Source organism: Tasmannia lanceolata, unplaced genomic scaffold (genome assembly GCF_043159265.1).
Source record: "Tasmannia lanceolata isolate RefF3 unplaced genomic scaffold, GAP_Taslan_0.1 ptg000023l, whole genome shotgun sequence".
Taxonomy (NCBI): domain Eukaryota; kingdom Viridiplantae; phylum Streptophyta; class Magnoliopsida; order Canellales; family Winteraceae; genus Tasmannia; species Tasmannia lanceolata.
This window is the reverse complement of record NW_027518700.1, coordinates 2,439,439-2,459,999: the sequence shown is the minus strand read 5'-3', so window position 1 is coordinate 2,459,999 and position 20,561 is coordinate 2,439,439. Positions and strand designations below refer to the sequence as shown.

At 38.9% G+C, this 20,561-nt stretch overlaps 2 protein-coding genes and 1 long non-coding RNA gene across 5 annotated transcripts; 1 reads left to right on the top strand and 2 right to left on the bottom strand.

The window, feature by feature from the left end:
* Positions 1-466: 466 nt before the first annotated feature.
* On the bottom strand, positions 467-3,686 carry LOC143856296 (uncharacterized). Its single transcript, XR_013238151.1, has 2 exons — positions 3,108-3,686; positions 467-2,984 (listed from the first exon to the last, which is right to left on the bottom strand). It is a non-coding gene; the product is annotated as an uncharacterized LOC143856296 (long non-coding RNA).
* LOC143856293 (protein RETICULATA-RELATED 1, chloroplastic-like) lies at positions 2,909-12,685 on the top strand. 3 transcript variants are annotated; one of them, XM_077366475.1, is made up of 8 exons: positions 2,909-3,757; positions 4,486-5,161; positions 5,287-5,385; positions 5,463-5,683; positions 6,284-6,353; positions 6,548-6,627; positions 9,718-9,782; positions 12,356-12,685. In XM_077366475.1, the coding sequence occupies exons 2-8, from the start codon at positions 4,580-4,582 to the stop codon at positions 12,547-12,549; spliced, it is 1,311 nt and encodes a 436-aa protein (XP_077222590.1). In that variant the 5' UTR covers positions 2,909-3,757; positions 4,486-4,579; the 3' UTR covers positions 12,550-12,685. The 3 variants fall into 3 exon arrangements, with proteins under 3 accessions (XP_077222590.1, XP_077222589.1, XP_077222591.1); XM_077366474.1 differs by having other exon boundaries at positions 4,481-5,161; XM_077366476.1 differs by having other exon boundaries at positions 4,392-5,161.
* A 1,873-nt stretch (positions 12,686-14,558) lies between these two features.
* LOC143856322 (micronuclear linker histone polyprotein-like protein) lies at positions 14,559-16,604 on the bottom strand. The gene has a single exon (XM_077366516.1). It carries the CDS (start codon positions 15,639-15,641, stop codon positions 14,712-14,714), a length of 930 nt encoding a protein of 309 aa, XP_077222631.1. The 5' UTR covers positions 15,642-16,604; the 3' UTR covers positions 14,559-14,711.
* Positions 16,605-20,561: the final 3,957 nt, after the last annotated feature.

Genomic DNA, 20,561 nt, shown 5'->3' with positions numbered 1-20,561 from the left:
ATTTGGTGCTTTATAAAGAAGCCATGTCAAACTCCAAGAATGCCCTTAAAATGAGAGATTACTTCATTTCCTACCCAAAACACGTTTTGTTTTTGTCTTTTTTTTCTAAAAAGAAAATTCACTTTTCTTTTAGAAACAAAAGATAGTGTGTCATTACTAAAAATAAATATTAATGATATTATTAATAATAAATAAAAAGGATTTACTTATCGGATTCGAATATTAAACGGATCGGATATAACATTTACTAGATTCGCATCCGCTAAAAGCCGGATATCTCATAAACGGATTCGGATAATATCCGCTTGAAACCGATTCGGATAATATTTGCTTTAAACAGATTTGGATGCGGACGGTAATCAAATTTTCGAACATCCATTTACCCCCCTACTAGAATCTAATACATGCTCAATCTGGAAATATGGGATGTGGACTTTGAAAATGAAATTGAGACTCCCATTTGGGGTTGTTTTTTTTTTTTTTTTGTGGAGAAATTTCCATCTCGGGTGTTCTTGGGATGTGTGAAAATTGACCCACTTTAGAATGTGCAATTTTTTCAAAAAATTAGTCATGTTGGTAGGATTGACTAATTGGGTTTTGATTTATTCTTTTTTTTTTCCAGATCATGTCCATTGGGTTTGGATTTGTGATGAGATTAGAATGGATGTACTTTTTGCTTCTTTGTGTTCAAATTGGTTTCTATGGATATACTTTGTTTATATGAGTTGAATAGGATTCAAAAGAGATATCATACGAGTGCTTGAGTTTAAAGAGTTTCATTTACTTTTGTAATCCTCTGGCTATTTTATATCTATAATTCGCATGATTGGAAATCTGTTTTTGCAAGGATATCGACTTCAGGAACAATGCAATTGGCATTGGCATAGAGATAGTTCACTTAATGAAAAGAAATCAAAACTCATGCCCATAAGTTAGTTTCCACCTCACACCTTCTATGTATGCTTTTTATTTTTTTAAAATGGGAAAAATTATTTAAAAAATGCAAGTTTATGCTAAATTGTGAATAAAAGGTAGATATTTAAATTTTGTAAAAAAAGGACTGTCAGGTGAGAGAGTATGAGTTTTAGGACAAATATACCCCCACTTTCATTTTCCCACCATTTTTTATGCTCTAATCCCTATGTTTTTTTCAGCTACCCACTTCACGTTTTTCTTTCTTCTTCCCCACCCATCCAACGTGAAAAACACCCAGTGCAGCCATTGCCATCCTTTGGAAGCTCCAATCCCATTGTATTTTGTTAAAAAAACACACCATTACTTGTGACAAATTTGAACTTGGGTGATAAACATAGCTCCAAGTAGGTCCATGCTCCTCTACTTGAATAGGGTTTGACATTTTATGAAGGTTTTCATGTTTTGTTGGGTTTTAACATTTTATGAAGGTTTTCATTGTTTTGTGTTGAAAAAAACAGAAAAATTATTCAAGTTGTTCTATGTTGGTTGTATAATTGTTTTAACTGTTTTCTTGGGTTTTAAAAGAAAGTTAGAACCACCATTTTCTCTGTTGGAAAAAGACCATTACTTGTTTCTACCCAATTTGATTCGTACTGGTTCCGAGGTAGAAAATGTCGCTCCGTACTAGTTCCGGTGTATAAAATGTGGTTCCCCAGTGGTTCCGAGGTATAAAATTTGGTTCCGTACTAGGTTCAAGGGTATAAAATGTGGTTCCCTAGTGGTTCTGGGGTATGAAATGTGGTTCCCTAGTGGTTCGCGTATAAAATGTGGTTCATAGGTGGTTCCGGGGTTGAAAATGTGGTTCCCTAGTGGTTCTAGGGTATAAAATGTGGTTCCCTAGTGGTTACGAGGTATAAAATGTGGTTCCATAATGGTTGTAGAGTATAAAATGTGGTTCCCTAGTGGTTCCGGGGTATAAAATGTGGTTCCCTAGTGGTTACGAGGTATAAAATGTGGTTCCGTAGTGGTTGCGGGGTATAAAATGTGGTTCTGTAGTGGTTCCAGGGTATAAAATGTGGTTCCGTAGTGCCTGGTTCTGGAGTGATGGACTCGCCTTGTGGAGTGGTGAGTCCGGTCTTCACCGTGGTGCGCTGACTCTCCCCTGTGGGCATTCGATCTTTCTTGCACAGGTCGTGGAGCTTCTGGAGGATGTTGAGGAGGCGCTTGGATCAGGTGTTAGTACTGATCAACAAGAGCCGTCATTTGTTGGAAGAGCCGTCATTTGTTGGAAGAGAGCTTGAACTTGATCCGGAGTGAGGGTGGGATTGAGGTATTCTGAACGAGCTGGGCTCTGCTCTGCTGTAGCAGAGGGAGCTACCACCTGCGAGACGATTCGCTCGCTGCGGGTCCTACGAGGTAGTACGGCTCGAGTAGTTCGTGCAGTTGGTACCCGAGCACTCTTCCGCCCTGCCATTTTGTATAGGGGATTCGAACAACTTTTAGTTCGTAGTCCCACGTATGGCGCCAATCTGTTAGGCCTAAAATCGGTAACAGATATGGCAGTGACGTCAGAGCTGAGCTGGAGTACCCGAGGAGCCGAAGTGAAGGAGCTGAGCCCTGCACAAGAGCACACCAGGTTAGAAGACCAACCCGGAGTCGTTACTCCGGACAGGCCCTTCGACACTCAAGTCGGTATGAGCAGGAGTGCAGAGCGAGTTTTTAAGAGTTGGTTGAGAAGTTACTACTCCTTGGTCTGAGCCCTGAAAGGCCTTTTATAGAGGGAAACCTTGGGTGGTTGGATTACCTACCCCAGGACAGGTGTGAGCATTTTAACTACCCCTGGGCCGACCCTGGATTTGTGGTGGGCCATCCTGGGGCCACGTGTTGACAGCTAATTGGCTGCTGTTTTTCATACCCCATCAGTAAATTTGGTTAAAAAAATCTTACCTGCAAGTGCCCTCAACATCTTTCGTGAGCTTTGCGATTAGCTTGTCACGAAGATTGGGACTGAAGTGGCGAGGGTGGAGTTGCATGTTCCGGTTCAACACCATGTGGAAGAACATCTTACCCTATACACCTAGCGCACGTTAGAGATTTGAGAATACCTAAGCGCATGTTAGAGATTTGGGAATTTGGGGAGAAGAAAACAAGCATAGGGAAAAAAGCAAGAAGAAGGGTGAATGGAAAAGTACCTGAACTGAAAATCGAATTGAGTTGATTCTTTTAAAGGATTTTCTTTTCCTTTTGCTGAATCTGCAACTCTGCCTCCCTCTCTCTCACAACAGAGAATAAGAGACTAGAGTGTTTGAAGCCCCTTTCCCTGTTAGAAAGCTTGGTTTTTCATTCGGATGTATATCGATTTTCGATTCACAGAGAAGTGATGTAGTCGCCCCCTACTTCTTCTGCTTGGGAAAACTCTCTGTAGTATAAGGAGTCGCAATAGAGGCGTGCAACTCGGGGCGGGTTGGATCGGGTTGAGGCCAACCCTAACCCAACCCGAGATAGCATTCCCTCAACTCTAACCAAACCCAACCCAAGCCTCGGGTTGAGGATGGCTAACCAGGGTTTAGCCCCGCCCCATTTCCAGCCCTATGCCCAGCCATGAAATGGACTTTCCGTGAAATTGCCTAGCAAATCTTATATTTAGGAAAAGAAGGGGGTGGAAGTATCACTTCCCCTTTCATTTTTCAAAGCCAGGGGTGGAAGTATCACTTCCCGTTTCACTTTTCAAAGCCAGGGTTAATGTCTTGCCAAACGAGGGTTCTCCTATAACCCCCTGCCCACCGCGTCTCACTACTCCTACTCCAAACGGAACATTCGAGAACACCATAACTCCAAATCGGTAATCTTTTGTTATATCTTTTTGTTTTAGTCATCGCGCAAAATCCAGGGTTTTACAAGCTAAAACCTGGATTAAATCCAGGGTTTTACAAGCTAAAACCTGGATTTTATAAGCTAAAACTTAGGGGTTTCATCCTTTTTCTTTTCTTTTTTTTTATAATTTCTCCTCGTCGACTAAAAGGTGGGATTTTCTGAATAGTTTTTTTCTCATTTACTATAATAGTTCTTACTTGGATCTTATTTTTGGATTATTTTTCTCTGTCAAAATTCGAACTTGTTTATTTATTTTTCATCATGCGGATGAAACGCAAGGGAGCGGTTCGATCAATGGATTTTATAATCATGTATTGTAAAATCCTGGGTTTTACAAGCTAAAACCTGGATTTTATAAGCTAAAACCTTGATTGTTTTGTAAAAGGGTTTTTGGCTCGGGAGGACTAAAACCTTGATTGTATAAGCTAAAACCTGGATTTTACAATCCTGAAAATGAACAACGAAGGTTTTAGCTTCTAAAATCCAAGTTTTAGCTTATAAAATCCTTGTATCCAAATGGCTATGTGAATCGCGATTCTCGTTTTTATTTTTTTGCTGCATGATATACTCAGTTCGTAGTTTTTATTTATTTATTTTTGCAGGGAACAAACTGATTTTCGGAGCTGAACTGGTTTTATTTTGTGGGTGCTGCTTTGTATTGTAAAACTAATTCAACTTCCAATTTTGTCATCTCAGAGTGCGATTCCTAGACTTCTCATTAGATATCTGTTCATTTTTCGACTTCTCCAAGTTTTTTGTTGCGGAGATTTTGAAGAAGCAAAGGAAAGAAATGGCATTTTGTTATTCGAGCAGTGGTTTGCAGAACTCTGCTTATTTATCTAGAGAATGCTCTGTTGGGATCGATTTTGCGAGGCATTGGAGCGAAAGTGCAATTGTTGAGGTTAGGAGATTTGGAGGCTCGAGAAGTACTGGAATCAAATGCTGGGTTTTTGTTCTAACGGGAGTTTTGTCGACTTCATCTAGAGTAAAAAGTAGTGGTTTTGGTAGGGGAAGGAATAAGAAGAGCATGTTGCAGCCACGAGGGGTCAAAGTGGAATCTGTTGGGCCGACGTTTGTATTTCCAACAGGCGTCGACCCAAGCTCTTCTCCAGACCTTGATGATGGAGGCAGTGGTGGGAATTCAATTGGTGGAAATGGCAGTAATGGGAAATTTCCGTCTGGGGGAGGTGGTGGGGATAGTGATCACGGGAAAGATGATAAAGAAGAAGAGGAGCTTGGCCCAATATTGAAGTTTGAAGAGGTGATGCGAGAGACTGAAGCTCGGGGGGCAACTCTCCCTTCGGACATGTTAGAGGCTGCGAAGACCATTGGCATTCCCAAACTTGTTCTCCTTAGATACTTGGATTTACAGGTAGTACTTGACAGTATGCCAATTTATCAGCACAATAAAATTCAGTACACATAGAAGTTTTATCGTTTAGTTTCTTCCTCTAAATTTTGTAGTATTTAATTTATTTGGTTTTTCCCTAATTGCAGGAGTCAGTTTGGCCTCTAGGTGTCGCAATGAGGTCATGCTCATTACTTCGGAACCGAATGCTTGCTGATCCCGCTTTTCTATTTAAAGTTGGAATAGAGGTATGTCAAGCTCATTTGTTTTTTGCTCTTGGGATAAAGTTCCGTTCAACGAAAGGGAAATGCCATTGTTAATGCAGATAGTTATTGACTCCTGCTGTGCAACTTTTGCGGAAGTTCAAAAAAGGGGCAAGGATTTCTGGGCAGAGTTTGAGTTGTATGTTGCAGATCTTTTGGTTGGGGGGGTCGTTAACATTGCTTTAGTTGGTATGTTAGCACCATATGCTCGCATTGGGCAACCATCCATCTCAAAAGGATTCTTTGGAAGTATGCAACGTACTTGTGGAGCTCTGCCAAGCAGGTAAGTAGTTCACCTTCAAATTCATTTCCTTTAATTCCTGAAGTAAAATTTAGCAATTACTTCAGTAATGTGTGGTGGATGCAATTTTTGCAGCATATTTCTTCATAAGAAGAATTAAAACAAGTCTATTTTTCTATTCGTAATTATTTTAAGCTATTTTTATTGATTAGCTTGGGAGAATGGAGCTCAACCATATAGGACTTTGTTGGTAGATCGTGCCTACATGATTTACTCTTGGACATTAAGGCTCTGTTCGTTTGAGATTGTGGCAACCGATTGTGGGCCCCAAACCGATTACAAGACTCAAAATTACGTTGAATTTTGAGTACTGTAATCAGTTTGGGGCCTACAATCGGTTGCCACAATCTCAAACGGAACAGGGCCTAAACTGTTTTCTATTAATTAATTGTTGACTGTTGAATCGTTTATTAATATCGGGTACCAATGTTGCATTGTGTAGGAATACAATCATAATGTCTTTATTGGTGATTGTCAGTGCCATTTGTATTCGTTGTTGGCTATATTCTTCATTTTCTTCTCATTTAGAACTTGAAATGATCATTAGGAATTCTCTTTAATGTCCCAACTTATCTTATGCAGTGTTTTTGAAGCTGAAAGGCCCAGATGCAAATTTTCTATCGATCAACGGATTGGAACATACTTCTACAAGGTATCATGCTCTGCTTGTCCCTTTTGAATATGAAACTTTTTCTTGACCTTTTGGAGCAATATCTAGAACAATAACTGTCTTCTTGTTGACTCTTTCTTCTATTTCTTAATAATTATGTGGCTTTATATCGAGTACTTGGCATTGTTTATTGTTCATAATAGTTGACATAGTTTATTTACACAATCTGCATCCAGGGAGTTCTGTATGCGTCAGTTGGGTTTGCTTGTGGACTTATAGGACAAGGAATTGCAAATTCGATAATGACTGCCAAAAGGTATACTTACATCTTTACTTGTCCTGTATCAGTTTCTGGATTCATGCAATTGGCTACCATGTTTATTAGATCTTGTACTGCTCATATCCTTTCGTGTTGCTTATTTGAGGTTTATGGATATGTGAGGTTTACGAAGCTTCTTTTTGCACTCTTGATTTGATTATTGGCATTCTATTTTATTTTTAGTGTTATGCTTTTTACATTTTAGTTATAGTTGGAAAGTGATGGCTGCGGTAAGAAGCATATTTGAGTGGACAGATTGGCTACAACTCTGGACTTCATTCGTTGCTGAAAATGTGATGTAATTTTGTATTGAATTTGTGTTTCCTAGATGTATCTGAACTAGCACATTCTCAAAATGCGAAGTTAATAGAATTGAGTCATAAAGTTGTATGATGGCCGCCCTGAATTGACCATGAAATGAATTATAGCATCTATTTTTTGTCCATATTTTTTTGAAATGTTAAGAAAATATTAAAAAATATTGAATTTTTAGAAGATCCATATCTTCCAAAACCATCCAGCCTCTATTTTGCTGCATCATATTTTCTTCATAATACTTCGGCACGATACTTTTTTTTTTGGTAGGTAAGCTGGGATTGAACCTCCAGCCTATCGGCATGATACACTGCCACAAAGTTAGAACTTAGAAGCATATTTATGCACAATTCAATCATTGTATAGAATTGAGTGATATACTCTCTCTTGTTAGCAGCACTTCAGGTTTGTCCTCAATTTATGTAATAATTTAACTTCAGAAAAATCAAATTCGTTAGTGCTTGTAAATGTGTCAATTAGCCCAAATTTAACTGTTCAACTGGTCCACCAAGCATCTGCCTAGCCCATCGCTTCCCAAGGTTTGGTTCCATTGGGGCCCCATTATCGTCTTCAACCACAGTCCGAAAATGTTTCGGGGGTTTCTTCCACATCCAAGCTTCTCCTTCATCCGACATCATTCCAGGCACCTATGAACACCATTTTATCACCACCTTCACCGTGATCTCGTCGGAACCAGTCTCCACTGCTCTAGATGTTGAAATTTGCCCAAAGTGGCGGGTATCCACAATTAGACTAGCAGGTTATAGTTTTTTGTCACTCGTCAACTTGAAGTTGACCCCCAATACCATCCCTATCCATTCACCTAGGGCAAGCAGTGTCTTCAGGTCCCCATGTGTAGAGGGAGCCCGTAGAACTGAAAGTACTAGGTGACAACCCTGATTATCTTTAGGCTCCAATGTGTGTAGAGTGAGCCCATAAAAACAAAACAAAGTGAAAATCTTGACTATTTTCTCATTTCAGTCTTCCTCCTCACGCTGTGAGTCCAACCATCCCGTACAGCTCAGAATGTCGGGCCACGAAGAAGCAGCATGTGCATAAGATGAGTGTAGCGGAGATGCGAATGCTTAGATGAATGTGCAGCTACACAAGGTTAGATAGAATTAAAAATGAAGACATCCGTAAAAAGGTGGGGGTGGCACCAATTGAGGAGAAGATGAGAGAGCATCGCTTTAGATGGTTTGGGCATATCCAACGTAGGCCTTTGGATACTCCAATGAGAAGAAGTGACTCGTGCCAAGTTGATGGAGTAAAAAGAGTGGATAGGAGAGAATGGAAGAAAATGATCCATGTAGACGAAACAAACTAGTGTCAGGATTAGACTTAGTCAATTTGAGCCGGATAGATTTCTTTCACCTTCTAAATTTAAAATTTTCTAAAGGATTCATTAGCGGACCCCAACTAGTTTGGGACAAAAGGCTTAGTTGAATTGAGTTGAGTCTTCCTCCTCACACTTTGATAGCTTCAGTATCAGACATACTCTACCGACATCTATGTTGGGCGAAATCTTGTCCGCCATCGATAAGAGGGGCATATCATCGTAACCTGGCCATCACTGTATTTACTCACCTGAAAATCCTCCGACACCCCCCGCTTAACAGAAGCCCACCCATTCAGCCCCGCTCTTGAGAATCACGTTTTTGCTCATGTGACCAAACAACGTTGTAGAAATTTGGCTCTTTCCTCTACACAGGGTCAACTTAAACCGTGAAATTTGGCTTGTTTATAGTTGAGTAAATTTGCCATTACGTCTTCTGTTTAATAAATTATGTACAGTATGAAATTTCTATACCATATCATTAAAACCAAAGCACCCTTGATTAATTTAAATGAATATTCTTTGCTACTAAATTTTGAAACAAGCACCTGTTGTTTAGAGTAAAACAACATCCTTCTCTTCTCTGTTGGTTTCTTTTCTTTGCAACAAAAGCCGCTAGTCTTGTTTTGCCGCTTAAATCTGCATGGTTTATGAAAAAAATGCAAGCCCATCCTTATGCCAGCGATTGAAAGCTGAGTTTTGTTCCCCAGAATGCTTATGAAAAGATAGTTTGATCTAAACGTCCATGTTGTAGGTTATCTTTTGGATGAGTTGTGTTTCTTACTATTTGTGCTTTGGTCGATTGATCCTACATTTCTTTTGTGAAGATTTTGGGAAGTCTAAAATGACCACAAATAGAACTTATTATGGAATTTTCTGATCCTGGGAAAGCAGAAATTGATTCTTGGATGGATCCTGATCCTGTTCCCCAGAATGCTTATGAAAGGATAGTTTGATCTAAACGTCCATGTTGTAGGTTATGTTTTGGATGAATTGTGTTTCTTACTATTTGTGCTTTGGTCGATTGATCCTACATTTCTTTTGTGAAGATTTTGGGAAGTCTAAAATGACCACAAATAGAACTTATTATGGAATTTTCTGATCCTGGACGAGCAGAAATTGATTCTTGGGTGGATCCTGGATGCATGACATGTTATCAATGTTTAATGATACCTGCTACATTTTGACATCATTTCATTTTTTAAATGTATGATTGCTTAATATAAGTCTTCTATATCTATCTTTCCGATCATACACAGTGTTTTGTTTTGTGGCGCTTTTGTGGTAGGCTCTGATTCTATCGTTTGTGAACAATGCACTATCCCTCCATATAACTATCTTATGCTTATGCTCCCTCTATATAACTGTCTTATGCTTGTTCTTATAAGTTATTACTGTGTTATGCTTATTTTTGAATATTATTTCCATGGTTTCAGGAGCATTAAAAAATCTGAAGGAGACATACCTGTACCACCTCTTGTGAAAAGTGCAGTTCTTTGGGGTATGTATACAACCAGTGCCCATAATCCCTTTTTAAGTATTTGAACTTGTTATAATTTTTTACTTATAGTCAGTATTGGTTTCAACTAGCTCACTGGAACATGCATATTCTTCTGGTTCTCTTTTGAGTGATCTCTAAGAATGGGATCTACTGATAGTCTTTAGCTATTTGTCATTTGAAAATCTTCTCATTCTTAATATAATTTTAGCTGCCTTCCAAAGATTGTTAAAAATGTGAACTGGACACTCATACAACCAATGTGGTCAAATTTAGTCTCGCAGGAGCTCCTTTCGTAACTTAGGTATGGTAGGAGTGTTTAGGAATGACCAGGGAGAGATTTTGAAGGCATCCTTCAAACCTATTGGATAAAGGGTTCGAGCAAGGTGGATGTTTCTGCTCTCACCGGCATTTGCATTATTCATAGAGTTAGGTGGTTGCCTGTTTGTGGAAGCTGACTCCTCGAATGCATTTGCTTGGATGCTTTGTTGTAGATTAGGAATCTGGCAATTAGGTCATGTTATCCATGGGATCCTCAATTTAGGTGGAAACTTCTTTTTTTTTGAATGATCGCCAATTTTATTAAAACAAGAGGACTGAGGTTGTCATGGTACAAAAGGGGGACATATCATTAAGAAGGTAGAAACAAAGAAAGAATACATTATGCAGGTAAAGAATAAAAAAGAGCCAAAGCTTCTTTCGAAACCTCCAATCTAGCCAAGTTGTCTGCCACCTCGTTTGCCGATCTCTGGATATGCGAGAAAGAGAGTAAAAAATTTGGAGTGTTCAAAGATCTCATCAAAGAATCTGATGAACCTCCATGGGTTATTGTGACGACCTTGGAGCCAAGGGATGACATTTAGAGAATCTCTCTCTACTACCACTTGATCAACACCTTTTGAAACTAATAGATTTATTCCTTGATGAACAGCTCTAACTTTGGCTTCAGAAGCATCCGCTAACCCAATAGGACCCGCATAGGCCTAAATAACATTTCCATGATCATCTCCTAGCTCCCCTCCTATGCCAGCCGGACCCAGGTTCCCAAAGCTCGAACCATCAAAGTTTAGCTTTAGGAAGCCTGTAGGCAGGGAATCCCATTTCTGTACTACCTTTTGCCTCCATTCCGTACTCATGCATATGTCTCGCCAACCTTCCCACAAAGCATACGCTGATAACAAATGCGAACTTTGGAAGTGTTTTCACCCAAGAAGAGGAAGTTAGCTCCTCTAGCATATCCTTTGAATAATTTAGTGTTTATTTCTTTCCATAATACCCAAAATGTAGCTAACAAAGCAACATGCCACAATATCTTCCCTTTTTTCCTCAAGGGAACAAAGACCAACACAGCAAAAGTTTCCTTAAAGACCCAATGGATGCCAAACCGACTAAGAAGGTTTCCCCACACGCCCCTCGCCACTCTACAATGGAGAAGAAGAGGGGATGCAGATTCTCCTGCCTCCAAACATAAAGCACAGTTTTCACCTTATAATAATTGATCTTCTTCTAAAAAACAGAAAAATGGTTTCTTGCAATGTCAAAATACCTTAATAGATTTGCTTCTAGCACATTCAAATCTGATCCAAATGATGTGAAACCACTCCTGTAATTTCTCTTGTAAAACAAATGTTTATCCTATGGTTTGCCTTTCAAAAAGTTTCATGGAGAGCTTTTCCTAACAGAAAATGATCATGAATCATAATAAAGTCTTGGTTGAGGCTTCTTTGTTGTGGCATTTGCTCTTTTTGTATAATTTTGTTACCATTCAAAGAAAACAAATAATCTTAGCATGACTTTAAGATAGGAAGCTTGCCTCATTGAAGCATCACAAAAAAGAGTAGTAGCAACTGCAAATTCAAATGAACATAACAGTCTGGGTTGGCATTTGTAGGACGAATTGGGTATGGCTTGAACTACGGTACTGTTATTATTTGTAGCTGTTGTTTAGTACCTATACACATACAGTCTGGGTTCATGATATTCCAGTCAATCTTAGTATTCACATTATTTTACTGATCTCCATTTTGTGATCGTAAGAATGCTATAATAACTGCCTTTAATCTGGGTTTACCTAAGATAAACCGTAAGTGTTGTACTGAGATCCGTTGCTTTGCACTAGCAACCACACTACTATACTTAACAGACACGTTTAGTTATTAAATGTCAATTAACGTCAATTCTAGTTGGCAAACTCCATCTTTATTTGATTCTGAGACGGTATAACCAATGGTGCTATTGCCATTTTGTCGCTATAGTTCTGTTCTATTGCCATTTTTCTCTTCGTTTTCTGTTTATCAATCTGCTGGTCAAAGGGGGTTAGGTGTAAACATCTTCCGATAGACCATTCATGATCTATACCATACTGTTAAACAGTAGGATTTTTGGAAAATTATCCTGGTAAATCGTGTTTATCTCTTACTCTAAGCTAGCATTTCGTAGCTGCTTTGTAGAAGTTATTGCTCAAGGGAAGATGGGTTTTTTTTCTTCGTTCTTTTTTTGTGAAATTGATTGCTATCAAGAGATGTACATGTTTGTAGTTCATCATTTCACTAATGGGTTTTTCCTACGACTTTCAGGTGTGTTTCTCGGAGTTTCTTCCAACACTCGTTACCAAATTATTAATGGATTGGAACGCGTTGTGGAAACATCACCCATGGCAAAACGGGTTCCTCCTGTTGCAATGGCTTTCACCGTCGGTGTTCGATTCGCGAACAATATTTATGGGGGCATGCAGTTCGTGGATTGGGCTCGGTGGAGTGGCGTGCAATAACATAACGTATTTTATAATTTATATATCTATTAGAGATGTTGCAGTTAATTTGAAATGAAAGAAATTTTGACCTTCTTTTAATGGCAACTTGTAAACTAAAATTCCTCTTAATGGTAGTTTTGTTTGGAGACTGGAAGATTGGATGTCAAACTTATAAACTAAAATTCCTCCTATGCTTAAACTTTGCTTGTCTGCCCGTTTACCATAAACGGGCAGTTCCAGAGAAGCCAGGGGTAGAGAAGATTTATCTATCGGACGCTTTAGATGAAAATCACAGTACATGTTATATTTTCATGGCACTGAGCCTTTGTCTGGTGGCATAAGGCCTGTATGGCATTAGCATTTCTAGCGTACTCACTAACTGGCCGAGTCGACTCAACTCGGACAAAAACTTGCGCTGATGAATATGATTCAGCGTTCTTTAACCTTTTTCGGCAGTGTTTCTGATCTATTTTTGTTGTGAGGAATGGTTTTTTTTTTTTCTTTCTGAGAACTCTAAAAAAAAAAAGGAATGGTAAAAAAAGGTGAAAATAACATTCGGCAAATCCAACCTGTTGGTCCTGTTTCTCCGATTTCTGACTCTTGAACAGCATTTGGCTTGGATTTGTGCTGAATTCTCACGGCGAACCAGAGTTGCTCTGTTCTGCCAGTGTTGCCGGGTTCAGGTGAACTAGTCACTGAACTGGAAGGTGTCATTTTCTAGATTGGCTACTCTTGATAATATGTGTAATCTTTCCCATGAACAGTGGGATTTCAATGTTCTCTAAGAACCTCTAACAAATCCAGAATCGGGTTTACCACTTTACCATTCGGCCAGGGTGGGGGATGAAGAGATTTGAGATTATATGAGTAGAGGGTAAGAAGTGGCTAGAAAGCAGGGAAAAAGTAAAATGTACTTTGATTTGAGTCTTTATTTATCTTGTTCTTCAGCCTTTTTCACCCTTTCCTCAATCATGCCCTGTCTAGTCTCTCCTCCACCCTCGCTATCCCACTCTCACCACTTGATAAAGTAAGATTCAATGGAAAAAAAATTCATAGCAGCCAAACATGGCCTTAACGATAGGCACATTACCACTTTTTAGGTCTTTTTTTATTGAAATCTGTGGATCCTACTAGCAATCCAAATATTGATTTATTCTTCATAGAAATCTGTGAATACTACTTGCTGAGATAGATGGTTTCTTTGGTTTTGGGGAACCTTACCCTAACCAAGAAACTACTTGCTGAGATAGATGGCTTCATGGTATGAATGATGTGCCATGAAGCGATAATTCAAATGCGGATTCAACTAACAATTTTGGGTTTTAACATGCTTCTCTCATAAAGACATCTTTGTTGTGACTAATACTTTTCACTTTGGAGTTTGGAGGAATGAAGGAGATTGAACAAGGAAGAAGTGGAGGGACATTAGCTATCAAGTAAGAGGAGTGTGTTAGGGTTTTATCTTTTAAGTTTTAACGAATAAGTGACGAAGCCATTCAAAAAAAAAAAAAACGAATTACTGGGGAAATATTTTCATATTATGAAGCTTGGATGGGTTTGCTCAATTGACATGGTGGTCACGGGTTTGAGTCACGGAAACAGGGGCCAAGTTTTCGTTTTTTTTTTTTCTCTTTAAAGCCAACCCCAGATTGGGTCTTATTTTTCAACCTGAAAACCAAACCATGATTTCTAAACCTGAACTAGAATACTTAGGGTAAGTTGCAACCTTACCATCACCTAAACAAGTTCTAGAAATTCCATGAAACCTTTTTCATAATTGTCGAGCATGCTCTAAAGAGTTGTTTCTTTAACTCACAACTTTGCGAATAGTTACAGCCAATGGAAATATTTTACCTAGACAGGGTGGAAGTTACCAAAACTACTGGGTGAAAATACAAGCTCTATGAGGCAAAATGACAACTTTTTTTTTTGGGTAGGTAAGATGGGGTTAGGCAAAATGATACCTACACCTACATTCATTCATTTCTTCAAATTTCAATCCCATACTAACAAAGAAAGATAACCACTGAACACAAGCCTAATTAAATTACATTAGAACTGAAGAAGTACACTTCAACTTCATAAAGATTTGCTAGCAAAACAAGTTCAGAAACCAAACACAGCAAAATAGCTCTAATTTTCAACGATTTTACTCTGCTAATTCAATGACTTTTACCCTTCTACTTCTTTGCACTTCTGCCATTTGAATGCCTAAAAATCCATTTCCAAACCTTCAATCCTTTCTTACCTCTCTTAATCCCTGATTCATTAACTGTAATCCTACAAGAACTCTCACTACTCAACATCCCACCTCTTCCAACATGCCTAAATGAATCAGACTCATGTTCTGAAAAACAACCTCTTAAACTGCCAAGACCATCTCTTTCTAATGGAGATAAACCACCACCAAAACCAGGTTTTAACTCTAAGAAACCACTTTGCTTCATACCATCAAAACCAGGTTTTGATTCTGCTGAGAAACCCAACTTTAAATCAATAAATCCAGACTCATTTTCACCACTAAAACCACCAACTGAGTCCAAACAACCACCCTTCTTCTGCTCTATATTTACCTTCTGACCATCAAAACCACCAACAGAGCTAGACCCAGAAAAACCCATATGATCAAAAACCCACATCTCACCTTTCTCATTAAGTGAATTCCTCCCCAAACCCATCTCCTTTTTCTTCTTAAAAAACCACCCCACATTCCAAAATCCTTTCTTTTTTAACTCCACAGTGCTACTTTTGCTCCTCTTGAGCACAATTGGCTCTGTTGTTTCATCACATAGATGTGGCTTTGTATTTGAGTAAGGAGAAATTTGCAATTTATTTGCAGCTTCTAAGTCTGATTTTTCATTCTCAATGAGGAATGAGATTCGGCCCACGCTCCCAACCTCTACTGAACAAGAATTGCGATTTGAGGCAGAAATGTCTGAGCAAGAGCAAGATGAGAGTCTTTGTTCTCCGCAATCAGAACAAACGAGCTTTATCAGACGATCTTTGAGGCAAAAAGCACAGATTCCAACTGATGAAGAAGATGGGTGCTTTTTGCATAGTGGGGCTGTTGATGAGTCTAAAATTTCTATTGCTTTGCCTCTGTCTTTCATGGCCTCAGTCTTAAAATTACAGCTCTAGAAAGTACTAATGGTAGGGTTGGTGTGTTATGAAATAAGAAAGTGAAGAGGAGATAGAATGACGGTTTTATTTATTTATTTGGGGGTGTTTTTGGAGATGGAAACGGTTGGAATGGTGTTGATGGGAGATGGGTTTTTCCTTGTTTGATGTTTTTGAGCTTCAAATGTGTCGATAGAGAAATGGGTTTTTGGCACTGTGTATTTCATAACTTGGGGTTAGGACTTTGAAGGGGAAAGCAAAGAACAAGTGTAAAATTGAAACTGAAATTTGTAGGGTGTGTAAAACTAGATTTTGAAATGGGAAATTGGCAAGATGGGTTTTCTTCTTTCAGGTGAAATTAGGAAGAATTGAGAGCAAGGAACTCAATAAGTACTGAATTAAAAAGAAAAGAGAGAGCAAGGAACTTTAAGAGGATAAAATTGAATATTGGTTTTCAAAATTAGGAGAGAGAGAGAGAGAGAGAGAGAGAGAGAGAGAGAGTAGAATGTAAAACTTGAAGTGAGGAAGAGGGATGGCTTTCCTTATACTGAAAAACTATAAAAGAGAAAGAGACGAATATAGCAGAAAGAATTGAAATTGGGCTCTCATGAGTAGGAATGAATAGTGAAAATCAGAGAGAGAGAGAGAGAGAGAGAGAGTTGCAATGTAAAATGTAGAACTTAAAGTGGGGAAGAAATAAGGCAGAGAGAACTGAAATTGGGCTTTATGAGCAGGAATGAAAAGTGAAGAGCTGTATGTGAGAGGACAGAGATTTGGGTATGAAAGTAAGCGTCACCTTTACGTTTCCAGCTGTTGGGTAGTAATAGTGATGAAAGTATGCAGAGACATTGCAGTAAAAATTGAGTGTAGTGGTAGACAAACTACTATTAATTACTACTCCATTTCTTCTCCTTAAATTCCCCTTTTGTCTTCTCTCATCCGACCACTGCACATCTTCTCATGAATGCGATACAATTCTACACGCATTTCATTCCCTCTTCCAACACGGTACACCAAAGGGTCCAAAGCCCACTTTTCCTTGAACCCCACAAAGAAAAAAAATCAAATGGCACATTGTGGTGGGTACCACCACAGACATTCCATAATCCAATTTAGATTTTCTAATCTCTTGAAACACATGGCACAAATCACTTTAATGGGGAGGACTTTTGTGCATTAGTGCATGTTTGGACCACTAGATTGGACGGCACAGATCATTCTGAATAAAAATAATACTGTTCATTGCAAGATGTTCCCAAAAATCAGAAGAATGTCCAGAGCAACCCCACTTCATAAGATTATCCAAACCGTTCATTTGTTGGGTCACTACATAATTGGATGTACTCCGTAGATCATTTCCATAGGATGATTCTAACCCTCCCATCCACAGAGCTTTCTCAAAGGGTTAGGATCATCCTATGGAAATGATTTACGGAGTACAACTTATTTACGTTGTGGCCCCAAATAAATGGTTTGGATCATCTTATGAAGCGAGAATGATGATCCTAACCCTCCAATCCACGGAGGGTTAGATAATCCTATATCACCCTATGGAGATGATTTTAAGGACACACCCTATTTAAGTTACTGCCTAACAAATGAATGGTTTAGATCATTCAATAATGTGGGTCCTTAGAAAAAAGAGCATCAGTTTTCTTCGAACCCCACCCCCTTTTAGTCTAAAGAGAGTAGTCATAGACTCATAAATACACTAGAGGGGGTGGCTCTTGGAATCGAAGGGGTAGAATATATCACATTCCTCCTTTTGTAATAGTAAAAGCAACTCAGTTTTCTTCATCATTCCCTCGATTAATCTCTAATTATTGCGATAATCCACTCAATTTTGTTTGCTAGTGTTATAATTAATTAACAGCGTGGTGATTTGTACGAAGGTAGCTGCTCGATAAGAGGGATTAAATTGTAAATATTGAAGAGAAATCTCTGTGTTTTTTCAAGTTTTCATTGTTAATTTGTCATAAAGGCAAGGGGGTTTATTAGTAATTCAATTTCTCATGAAATTTACTCCCGGGTCCCTCCCTACGCACATCCCGTGATTCCATAATGGGTTGAATGCACGCACGCATGAGGTTCATGCATCATTAAATAATAAATGTTTTTAATGAAAGTTTTTAGTAAATAGTAAGGTTTTTAATAATATTATTACATGGTGCAGATTAAATAATTGGAAGGTAATAAGGTTTTTAATAATATTATTACATAGATGCAGATTAAATAATTGGAAGAGTAGGAGGTAGGAGCATGATTGTGTTCTCCCTTTCATGATGAAGGGCATTTCAAATTTCCTTACAAATTCTGGGGCTGTGGAATAATTTTGTAAAATACTTTCAAAAGGAGTTGAAGTCTAAAAAGTACACTGATGCCCACTTCATAGGATGATCCAAACCTTTCATTTGTTGGGCCACAACGTATATAGGCTGTACACCGTAGATCATACATAGGATAACCTCTTTAGATCGGAGGGTTAAGATCATCCTATGGAGATTATCTATGGGTTCCAGTCTATATATATGTTGTGGCACAACAAATGAACGGTCATTTTTATCAGTACTAGAGAGTAAGCATGCGCAGTGCACGAAAGCGATTCATACAAAAAAAAATGCCTCTAGGACTAATGACTTGGTGGGGCCCACAAATATGACACTTTTGTTGGAACTAATACGAGTTAGGCTATTGGGTAATGTAATGGGGAATGGGGATGGGTAGCATATAACGGATATGCAAGCTAATCCTACTGTATGCCGGGGGGGCGGCTGTTGTAGCATGTCAGGGGGCAAGTTGTCCCTTATTTGGCACTTTCTTGGAATGAAAACTGTCAATTTTCAAAACAAAAAAAATTTATGGGACCCAATACTCCAACCTTGGGTCCCATATAGAACATGTATACTGCCCTCATGGGTAGATATGCATGGTCTTGGCCCATGCTTCATGGACATCCCATATGTAAGATCACTACCTGCAAAAATCCACAGCTTAGCTTTTCTTGGCAAGTTCCTCAAAATGCTTTATTGGTCAAGGTTCTAGGATCATCGAATCACAAGAAATTCTTCTGCAAGTGGAGCTAGATAAAGGTGCCAGGTGTTTCAGTGATTTAGTCACGTTTAGACACTTAAAAAATACCGATCAGAGATTGAGCTCACTTCAGTCAATAAACAGTGTTGGCTTATGTAGGCTCCAATAATTTTTTATATATTTTTTTTAAATTGGCTTTTTTCATTGATAATGGGGTGTTATAGGAGTTAAGTGCCGAAATTATAGGAGTTAGATAAGCTCTATTTGGTGAAGAGCTTTGCTAGTAAGTTAAATCTGAAGTGCCAATTGAACGGGCTGAAGATGGGTGAAGGCAAAAGATGAGGTAATGTGTAGTGTCTTTAGGTGACTCGTCTAGTTGTGATCTCACGGGGTATCGGCGATGATTAAGATGTTTAATGGAGTGGTTTGTACGTTGGGTGAAGGGGCATATGTACCAAAGACACTAAGGAATTTGATATCGCCTAGCCAGTTGGACTCTAAGAGTTGCAGGTATTCAGCTGGAAGTAGAGCTATAAAACTCATAAGTAGGTGGGGTGAGAGAAAATATGTAGTGGTTTGTATTGTTTGATGTAAATCAGTGTTTGATAGTATTGACTTCGATGTGTGGCTGGAAACATGGTGCACAGAGTATCCGGCACTTGTGCAGCACCTTTTTTATATATTTTTTTAATGATAGCCAATTTTATTGAAAAAGATGACCGAGATGGTCGATATACAAGAAAACACACACAAAAACAAGAAAACCAAAGAGAAACACTAATAAAAAGACATCAAGGCGGGAGAGAATCAAAGAGCGCCAGATCTTCCGTGAAAACTTCATCTCTGGCTAGAGCATCGACGACTGAATTGGCAGATCTTCGAACATGCTGGAACACAAATGTTGAAGATCCCATCCAATCAAGAATCTCATCGAAAAACCGGTCAAACCTCCAGGGATGTTTAGATGAGCCATGGAGCCCAAGGGTGGAGCCAAGAATTTACACTTGTGGGGACCGGATTGGTCATTTGGGCAGGGGGAGTTCTTACTAACTTTTTGTAATAATTTCTACAAGGCATACTACCGGCATTCAAAACCGCCAGTAAATGTAACTGGTAAAACCCTTTTCTGTTGTAGTGATAAAGGGGATTTCACAAGTCATTTGGGGGCCGTGGCCCACCCCACACTATACGTCCCTCCACCCTTGACTGAGCCATCAGATGACATTTAGAGAAGCTCCTTTTTTATAGTTGGATAGAGAAATGTGTCACATTTTCAGGTTTTAGACAATGGTAAGTTAGTGGTTTATGTGCTGGGAGAGGAGAGATTAACTATACATATACATTAGCCAAAATAATTGAGTTGAAGTAGAGCCAGGAGGTTTTAGACAATGGTAAGTTAGTGGTTTATGTGCTGGGAGAGGAGAGATTAATCTCTCTCTACAGAGTTGACTCTACGTAACTATGCATATACATTAGCCAAAATAATTGAGTTTAGTGGAGTAAGGACTAGGTTGATCCGATGGTGTGCACAGTTTGTTCTTCTTAGAACCAACGGTTATTTGCAATGACAGCAATGACAACAGACGATGGAGATACGTACAGAAAGATGAAGATTGTTGGTTTTTATCTTGTTTCTAAACCATTAGGCTACCTAACAGTTAAGGAGTTCCCACGAATTCCTAGTATGACTAAGAGAGAAGTTAAAATGTGTTTGTAAGAGATGTGAATTCATGGATTCCTAGTATGACTAAGAGAGAAGTTAAAATGTGTTTAGATGGATATATAGTTGAGGGAGAGTTGTGAGAACTCACCTGGATGAGAGTAAGATTTGAGTGGGACTGTTCTCGTAAACAGGAGACAAAAAACAAATCAGTTCCATTCCA